The sequence below is a fragment of the Lepidochelys kempii genome, chromosome 1, assembly GCF_965140265.1.
Source record: "Lepidochelys kempii isolate rLepKem1 chromosome 1, rLepKem1.hap2, whole genome shotgun sequence".
Lineage (NCBI taxonomy): Eukaryota > Metazoa > Chordata > Testudines > Cheloniidae > Lepidochelys > Lepidochelys kempii.
The window spans coordinates 4,349,290-4,359,046 of record NC_133256.1 but is presented as its reverse complement, the minus strand read 5'-3'; the positions used below and the strand labels follow the sequence as shown (position 1 = coordinate 4,359,046).

General features: G+C 48.5%; 1 protein-coding gene across 1 annotated transcript; it reads left to right on the top strand.

The window, feature by feature from the left end:
- The first annotated feature begins 880 nt into the window (after nt 1-880).
- On the top strand, nt 881-1,816 carry LOC140918162 (olfactory receptor 51G2-like). Its single transcript, XM_073361984.1, has one exon. It carries the CDS (start codon nt 881-883, stop codon nt 1,814-1,816), a length of 936 nt encoding a protein of 311 aa, XP_073218085.1.
- Nucleotides 1,817-9,757: the final 7,941 nt, after the last annotated feature.

The window sequence follows — 9,757 nt, the reverse complement described above, 5'->3', positions numbered from 1 at the left end:
CCCAACCCTTTCACCCCCTTTCCTGGGGAAGGTTTGATAATAATATCCTCACCAGTTGGTACAGGTGAACGCAGACCCAAACCCTTGGATCTTCAGAACAATGAAAAATCAATTAGGTTCGTAAAAGCAGAATTTTATTTAAAGAAAAGGTAAAAGAATCACCTTTGTAAAATCAGGATGGTAAATACTTTACAGGGTAATCAGATTCAAAACACAGAGAATCCCTCTAGGCAAAACCTTAAGTTACAAAAAGACACAAAAACAGGAATACACATTTCCTCCAGCACAATGAATTTTCCAAGCCCAAAAACAAAAGAAAATCTAACGCATTTTCTAGCTAGATTATTTACTAACATCTAAGGAGTTGGAGGGCTTGCATCCTTGATCTGTTCCCGGCAAAGGTATCACACAGACAGACAAAAGCCTTTTCCTCCCCTCCAGATTTGAAAGTATCTTGTCCCCTCTTTGGCCATTTTGGGTCAGGTGCCAGCCAGGTTACCTGAGCTTCTTAACCCTTTACAGGTAAATGGACTTTGCCTCTGGCCAGGAGGGATTTTATAGCACTGTACACAGAAAGGTGGTTACAGTTCCCATTATATTTATGACACAGGGCTTCTTCCACCTTCTTCTGCAGCGTTGTGTATGGGGCTCGGGATACTGGGTTAGATGGGCTGCAGGTCTGATCCAGTGTGGCAGTGCCCATTTTCCTATTGGTGCTGTAAATCCAAGACTAGTTTTTTGCTGATATTGCCTGAGTGTCTGGGAGTCTCTAGACTTGCACGGAGAGCAGAAAGATGTCTCGTTAAATATTATCTAGTCTCCTGTTCTTTTTCCTTTCAGGAAGAAAAGTTCAGAACTCCTCGGACCTGCCCAGTCCATTATGTCAGCTGTCAATGACACCAAATTCAAATCTGCTATGTTCCTTCTCACCGGGATCCCTGGGCAGGAAGATGTGCATCTCTGGATCTCTATCCCCTTCTGCTTTATGTATGCTATTTCGATAGTAGGAAATTCAGTCATTCTGTTCATTACAAAAACAGATCCAAGCCTCCATGAGCCCATGTACATTTTCCTTTCCATGTTGGCCATCACAGACCTTGGCATACTGATATCCACCTTGCCGACAATACTGGGCATATACTTGTTTAACTCTAGGGAGATCAGCCTTGATACCTGTTTTGCTCAGCTGTTCTTCATCCACTCATTTCAATGCATTGAATCCTCCGTTCTCTTGCTGATGGCTTTTGACCGCTTTGTCGCAATCTGTAACCCACTGAGATATGCTTCCATCTTAACCCTGCCAAGAATAGCCAAGATGGGACTTGTGTTTGTCCTAGTACGGTTTGCCCTAACAGCCCCACTCCCCTTTCTCTTAAAACAGTTCCGATACTGTCGAGCCAATGTCCTCTCCCATTCTTACTGTGTACACCAGGAGGTCATGAAGATGGCTTGTTCGGATATCACAGTCAACAGCATCTATGGCTTGGTTGTTACATTCTTAACTATGGGGTTGGACTCGCTGCTCATCTTCCTCTCTTATGTGATGATCCTCAAGACAGTGCTGAGCATCGCATCCCACACTGAGTGCCTCAGGGCCCTGAACACCTGCGTCTCCCACCTCTGTGTCGTTCTGCTCTTCTACACGCCTGAGATCAGCTTGTCTGTGATACACAGATTCGGGAAAGGATCTTCTCCCTTGCTGCAGATTCTTCTGGGTTATGTCTACCTGCTCGTCCCGCCTCTGATGAACCCTATAGTATACAGTGTGAAAAGCAGACACCTTCGTGACAAGATAATCAGGGTGTTCCTCCAGTGACGGATCAGCTCCTCACCCAGCTTCAGCGCTGGTAACCCAAGAGATGAAAAACATGGGCCTCCAGTTCCATTCTGAACCCTTACATAAAAGATGACATAAGCTACCAATCTCCACTCTGTAGAGAGGTTCAGACAGGGTCTAAGGCCTGGAGCAATGGGAGAAGGGCTGGTGAAGGAGGACAGTGCACTGGGGCCCCTGTGCCCTCAGCCAGGCGCTTGTGACTGAGCTGTGTTAGAGACATGATTAATGCAGGAGCCCCAGGAGAAGCCACTCAGGCAACCTCACTCCCATTAATGGCTCTGCACACTGCACACCTGCTGGGCCCACTTCCCACCGAGGCAGAGCAGGGCTACGTGTGTGAGTGAGGGTCTGACACACATGAGTCCTGTCAGGAGATTTTGGCCTAGAGTCCCTCCTCATCCCCTCCATTTGTGCTGCCCCAGCTGCTTGAAAAGGGGTGGAAATAGTCTGCAGCTTCGCCAGGGAGGCACGTCCAGCTCCTATCCCAGCAAAGGGATGACCATCTGTTCAAAAGGGGAGAGCATGGCACAGGCAGGAGCCCTATCCCCTTGTAACCCCGAACCTGCCTTCTTATTCCACCTTGAGACCCCACCCCTACTCCTCCTCTTCCCCCTTGTGGCCCCACCCTCTGCTCCTCTTCTTCTCCCAAGACTCATAGAATCATAGAAGATTAGGATTAGAGGTCATCTAGTCCAATCCCCAGCTCAAAGCAGGACCAACTCCAACTAAATCATCCCAGCCAGGACTTTGTCAAGCCCGACCTTAAAAACCTCTAAGGATGGACATTCCACCACCTCCCTAGGTAACCCATCCAGTGCTTCACCCCCTCCTAGTGAAATAGTGTTTCCTCATACCCAACCTAGACCTCCCCCACTGCAACTTGAGACCATTACTCCTTGTTCTGTCATCTGCCACCACTGCGAACAGTCTAGATCCATCCTCTTTGGAACCCCCCTTCAGGTAGTTGAAGGCTTCTATCAAATCCCCCCTCACTCTTCTCTTCCACAGACTAAACAAGCCCAGTTCCCTCAACTTCTCCTCATAAGTCCTGTGTCCAGCCCCCTCATCATTTTCATTACCCTCCACTGGACTCTATCCAATTTGTCCACATCCTTTCTGTAGTGGGGGGCCTAAAACTGGATGCAATACTCCAGATGTGGCCTCACTATTGCCGAATAGAGGGGAATAATCACTTCCCTCGATCTGCTGGCATTGCCCCTACTAATGCAGCCCAATATGCTGTTAGCCTTCTTGGCAACAAGGGCACACTGCTGACTCATATCCAGATTCTCATCCACTGTAATCCCCAGGTCCTTTTCTGCAGAACTGCTGCTTAGCCATTCAGTTCCTAGTCTGTAGCGGTGCATGGGATTCTTCTGTCCTAAGTGCAGGACTTTGCACTTGTCCTTGTTGAGCCTCATCAGATTTCTTTTGTCCCAATCCTCCAATTTGTCTAGGTCCCTCTGTATCCTATCCCTACCCTCCAGTATATCTACTTCTCCCCCCAGCTTAGTATCATCTGAAAACTTGCTGAGGGTTCAATTCATGCCATTATCCTGATCATTAATAAAGATGTTGAACAAAACTGGCCTCAGAACAGACCCCAGGGCACTCCGCTTGATACCAGCTGCCAACTAGACATCGAGCCACTGATCACTACCCATTGAGCTTTCTATCCACCTTATAGTCCATTCATCCAATCCATACTTTTTAAACTTGCTGGCAAGAATACTCTGGGAGACCCTATCAAAACCTTTGCTAAAGTCCAGATATATCATTTTCGCAGTTTTCCCCATATCCACAGAGCCAGTTATCTCATCATAGGAGGCAATCAGGTTGGTCAGGCATCACTTCCCTTTGGTGACTCAACCCATGCTCCTCCTTATTACCCCAGGTTCCATCCCCTCTCCAGGCCAAAAGCTAGAGGCAGGCTATGTTAAGAGCTGCCCAGGGAGCCAGAGCCACTGTGAGGAGCCCAAGATCATCCACCGTCCCTGGGCAGGGGGCTGTGGAGGTCAAGAGAATCACCCAGCCTGTGTCCCTGCCCCCCAGGATGCATCCCCAGAGAACATAGAGAGTTCAGGCATCCCCACAGCCACCTGGGCTCATAGGGTAGCTCTTACCAAGGCCTGTCTCTGGCCTGGCCGGGGGCGGAGCCTCTTGGGAAGTGGAGGAGCAGTGGGAAGGGCCTAGTGGGAATAGATGGGGCAGGGGACAGGGCCTCTGGGGAGGAACAGAGAGTGCAGCAAGTCTGAACCAACTCTAACCCAAGCAAACAGGATGGTACACGGGGTTTGTTGGGGTTCCTGAGAAAAGGAGGGTGGGGCTGGAAGGTAGGAGAGCCCGTGTTTTGAAGAAGACCTCATAAATGTGACTTCACAAAGGGGACTCTTGTTTCAAGTATCCCAGGCTGAGAGTAAGTCATTGCAAGGACCTTAGAGGGAAGGACAGGGTGCCTGTTATGCTACCTCAGGCCCCAAGGGGGCACTCATGGGTGGCTTCCATCTGCAGGGACTTGGCCAGAGTGGGCTGTGCTCTTGAAAGCCATTACCAATGGGCAGAGGTCATCCCAGCCCCCAGGCTGCTCTAAACTCCACTGAGATAGGGGGAGAACAGGCCAGAGAATCAAACCTCTGTAACTGGCTCCTTGTCATCTCCATGTTCTAGAGCACAGGGCTAGCACAGCAGAGAATCTGTGACTCAAGAGAGCTGGGTTTGACACGTCCCTTGAGATGTGTTACCTTGGGCAAGATATTGGCTGTTTCTGAGCCTCTGCACAGGTGGGTAACAGCCCTGCCCTGCCTCACAGCAGTGGCGAGAGGATAAATATATTCAAGATGCTCAGATACTCTGAGAACCTAAGATCAGGGCTGTGTCAGGGTTCCACAGAGCAACACCCCAACAGTTGTCTATAAAAGGCCTCTTACCATGGCATGCCGTGACAGCTGGCTTCTGGGAAGCCCCATGACTCCAGCACCTTGGTTTCTCTGGTGGATATGGGGGTGCTTGGGGTGACACTGAGGGGATTTCTGAGGGGATTAGTGGGATTTCTGAGGGGATTTTTGGAGCATCATGGGGATACTGAGAGGCTCAGCACAGTCATTGGACTGGTGTTTGCAAGCATGACTCAGTGTTATTGTCTATAAAAGGAATGGTTCTTGGGTTCTTGTTTAGTGATGTCACACGAGTTTAGTTCCAAGTTTCTGGTAATCTCAGCATGCTGAGCTGCCAGCTGACCCCTCCCCAGTCACTAGCCCCAGAGAGGAAGGATGGTCCAGGGGTTAACGTGCTAGCCCAGGACTCAGAGGAACTGGCTTCAGTTCCAGGCTCTTCCACAGACCTCTTCTGTGTCCTTGAGCAACACACTTGGTGTTTCAGCAATATGTGCATTAATACGGCTCAATGTAAATGTGTGTATCTAGGAAGAAGGGATGCCAGCCATCCTTACCGGATGAGGGACCCAGTGCTGGGAAGCAGTGATTCTGAAAAAGACCCGGAGGCCAGAATTGGCTGAACATGAGCTCCCAGTGCACTGCTACAGATGAAAAAGCTAGTGCACCTCAAGTAGTGGCAGAGAGGTCATTTTACCTCTGTATTTGGCCCTGGTGCGACCACAGCTGGGATCCTCTGCCCAGTTCTGGTGTCTACAGTTCAAGAAGGAAGATGATAAATTTGAGAGGGGTTCAGAGTAGAGCCCAGAGAATGATAGAAAGGATTAGAAAATCTGCCTTATAGTGATAGACTTAACAAGCTCAATCTATTTATCTTAATGAAGAGAAGGTTAAGGGGTGACTTAATCATAGTCTGTAAGTACCTACATGGCAACAAACATTTAACAATGGGCCCTTAAGTCGAGCAGATAAATTTACAACTCGCTCCAATGGCTGGAAGCTAAAGCCAGACAAATTCAGATTGGAACTAAGGTGTAATTTTTTAACAGTGATGGAAATTGACCATTGGAACAATTTACCAAGGGCCGTGGTAGATTCTCCATCACTGACAATTGTTAAATCAAGGCAGGAGGTTGTTGTAACAGCTCTGCCCTAGGATTTATTGTGGGGCAGGTCTCTGGCCTGTGCTCTATGGGCGGTTGGACTTGGTGATCACAGTGCTACCTTCTGGCCTTCAGATCTGACCAGTGGTTTTAGCAGCACTGCCTTAAAGCATGGGGTGTTGTACTGATAAATATGTTACAGATTGCGAGGGGCTTGGACGATGCAATAATTGGGGCCACAGTGAAGTGCCTAACAGAGATTTTAGCTCTGTGTGCCTCCTAAGGACGATCTGAGGCACTGCGTGGAGAACCTGAACTCTTCCCAACACCCCTTGGTGATGAGGCCTGTCATCAGCACAGCCCCCTTTGACGAGAGAGTTCTGGGCCCCTCCTGCAACTCGGCAGTAAGAGGTAGAACCACAACTTGATTTCAGAGAGCGAAGGATCTGGAGAGTGTTGCCTGGCTGGACAGAGACCTGCTGGTCAGCCCATTGGTCAGATCCTAACCCCCACCCTCTCCATGAGCAATGAAAGTAGTTGAGAGGGGAAAGAATGGGTTAATGTGTGTGTACCTAAGTACAGAGGTGTAAATGTTCTGCCAAAACTTTTCATTGCAATACAAATATTACAAACCAAACTTTCATGACATGCCTGTATATCAAAAGCCAGCAGCAGAGTTGTTGAAGTCTCTACAGGAAGGAGCAGTGGTAACTTTACTGCTTAATGACTTTTGCTTAAGAAAGTATTTCAGAAGTGTTCCACAGACTGTTTGCACTGGGTTTGTACTACTAACTCTTTGCTCAGAGAAGAGGTGTATGATACTGTCCCCTGGTAACTGACCAGAATCTGTTTCTAATACTTACATTCAGAGTCATGAACCCAATCCCTGTGCAATACCTGTGGAAGACTTTCCAAATAGTCATGAGAGAACAGAACCATGGGTCTGTGTTTCAGCAAAGAGTAGAGCTGAGGTGCAGGAAAGGGGACTGTTATAGTGGTTGTACGTAATTTACACCCATTACCTGTTAGACGAGCATGGCTGAAGTAACTTGCACACTAAACTGGATATTTTGCCAACCTAGTGTTTGCACTATTCACCTATTTGTGATGCCAATCCCTTCCCCACCCAACAGAAGTAATTGTCTGTGTTAGCTTGTAACTTGGCAGATATTTACAGACCCTTGCATGAGGTGGTCTCAGGTTGAAGAGAATTTCCAGCCTGAGCATGGAAGATCTGTGACCTGCTTGTATTATTTATCAGGGTGATACTCTGCTTAATTCATATCCTGTCTAGTTTATAAAACTCAGACTGTGTTTTTACTTCTATTTCTTAGGTAATCAAGTTTGATCTCGACGCTTACTACTTATAATCACTTAAAATATATCTTTCTGTAGTTGATAAATCTGTTTTTATATTTTATCTAAACTAGTGTATTTTGTGTGAAGAATATGGGGAAATCTGCTCAGGAGCAGGAGCTGGTGCATTGCACTCTCCACATTGAGGGAAGGGTGGACAGGGTAATAAACTTCCAATGGTCAGACTTTTGACCAGGGCAAGATGGTACAGCTCTGGGGTCCTAAGCTGGGAAACTTGGAGAATTGGCTGGAGACTTTCTATTGGCAAGCATGGGTCCATGGAGGAGGAAAGTCGGTGAGTTGTGGATGGTGGGCCACAAGGGTTGGAGGAGGGGAGAGACTCGGTGGGTGGCAGGGCCTCTCGGAGGAGAAGAGGAGGCACTCAGTGAGAAGCAGCAGGTGGCAGGGGCCACAGTGGAGGGTGGAGCAGGGACAGGAAGAGGTGGAGCCTGAGCAGAGACATGGGAGAAAAGCAGAAGTGTCCTTGGGGCAGAGCACAGGTGGGGTCACCATGGCCCAGGTGTCCGCACTCTCAAAGGCAGCGGGTCAGGGGCTGCATGGCTGGGGAGGTTTAGCCTCCATTGGCCTATTCTACCCACCACCTATGTAAGGTAGCCCTCCCTGGGCCACTTCCTACCACCACCCTGCGAATGTCGCAAGGTCTTCATCTGGGGTAAGGCAGCATGAAGGGTGTCTGCTCACCCCAAGGCACTTTCTGGTGGTTGCGTGTAGCAAGATCATTCTCCTACTCTCTTGGGAAGCAACTGCCCCTTTCTATGGTGTGGCTGAACCACGCGGGGCCAGCTCAATCCAAGGGCTCTCCCCTGCTGGGGTAGTCCAAACAACAAATAAAGGTGATCAATCAAGTCCAGCTTTCATATGAGAGATGAATGATTTCCTTTCAGGCTGTCCCTGCAGCGCCTCCCTTTCCTCAGGGAGGGACCTTTGAGCAGTTGTTCATGGGGAGATTCTGCCTTCCCTCAGCTCACCTCCCCTGGAGCTGCCGGTAGCAGGTCTGCTCTGCTCCCTGGTCTGCCACAAAATGAGCTGCTCCCCTGCCTTTCTGCCTTCATCAAGCACTTCTTTTCAGACTTGATTTGTCTGCCCCATTTTCCAGACAATTTACTTGCTGAATGTTTGGCTTCTTTCAACTCATTTTGAAGTGTAGCTACAAGTTCAGAGGCTTTGGGAAGTAATCCTGCTGCTTCGTATAGATCTGAGTCTTTGGATTGTCGCAGTTTTGAAACAGTATTTACCATTTCCAGAATCTTTCTTTGGAGCACAATGAAAAAAAAAAAAACTAAAATTTTCCATTAATTTCATTAATGCTGAAGGCTTGAAAATGCAATGGCATTTTTCCTCAGAAGAATTATTTCTGTGGGTGCCTTCATTGTGTGTAAACACTGAATGTGAGAGGAAGGAGTGATTCATACTGGTTGTTGATCAATTGTGCAGTCAATTGCTTGACCAAGTTTTCATTTCTTTTGAAATATTTCTCAAGAGGCCAAATAAACAATGTCTGGTTTACTGCTCTAAACTCAAAAGAAAATAGTGCAGAAAAAAGGATTTATCTGATTCCAGTCTCTGGGAAGCCATCTTGTGCAGTGATGTTACATTAACCTTACGCAGAAAGTGTGCTCCCCAAAGTTACACCTTTCAACTTTCACCATTTATATGAAGATTTCACAAGGTACACATCTCTTTACACGTCACTAAAATCCAACCCATCAGTTTGTCCCAGTTCCCCAGTGTAAGCGGGGGAATGGTCCTGTTAATATGGGGAACTTTCCTGGCTTCTGCACTGTCCTGGTGGAATGGGCGAACTGAAGACTCTGAATCCTCACTTCCACTCCCTTTACCCAGAGTCCTGCCTGACCTCAAGGACTCGCCTTCCACTCTCCTGTGTGACATGTAATGGTGACACAGCTGGGCCCAGGATTCCTGGGAGGCTGAACCCCCAATTTCATCGTGGGGGCTAGGGTGTTCCCTAGGACAGGGGCTAGGGTGTCCCCACTCCTGGGTACTCTCTTCACACCAGACCCGTCCTAGTACCCAGGCCCTGGCTGCTCTGTGGTGAAACTGCAGGTAAGGAACCTGTTCTGGTGGTGGCCACACTCCCTCAAGCTCTAGGTGACAGGACCGTTCTCCACAGCATCTGTCCTCCCAGCAGATCACATCCCACCTTCTGAGTCCAGCCTTCAAAGCCCTCTTCTCTAGTTATGTCTCCCTGTGCTGAGCTGTTTGCTGATTTCCCCACCTTGCTTTCCCCAGCTGCTCCTTGTGCTTGGCTGCCGTGTTCCTTGTGACATGGCTAGCACCCACTATCTTGGCGCTGGCCCCACAGATCTTCTGTCTTTCTTTCTTTCCCCACAAGATACTCTCCTTGTGATCAGAAGAAGTGCTTGAGTTGGAGCCCTCTCTGTTTAAAACTTGAAGGGTTTCCAAATCAACTTTGGAGCAAAAATGCCCCCTCGCTTGCAAAGGAGCTGGAACAGGCCTGGGTACCTGGCCCACTGCCTCCAGAACTTGGAGATAGGTCAAGTTCCGAGTCAGGCACCCAAACTGCAAAA

Excerpts from the sequence above, each read along its gene's own strand:
- LOC140918162 (XM_073361984.1), top strand. The coding sequence starts at position 881 with ATGTCAGCTGTCAATGACACCAAATTCAAATCTGCTATGTTCCTTCTC.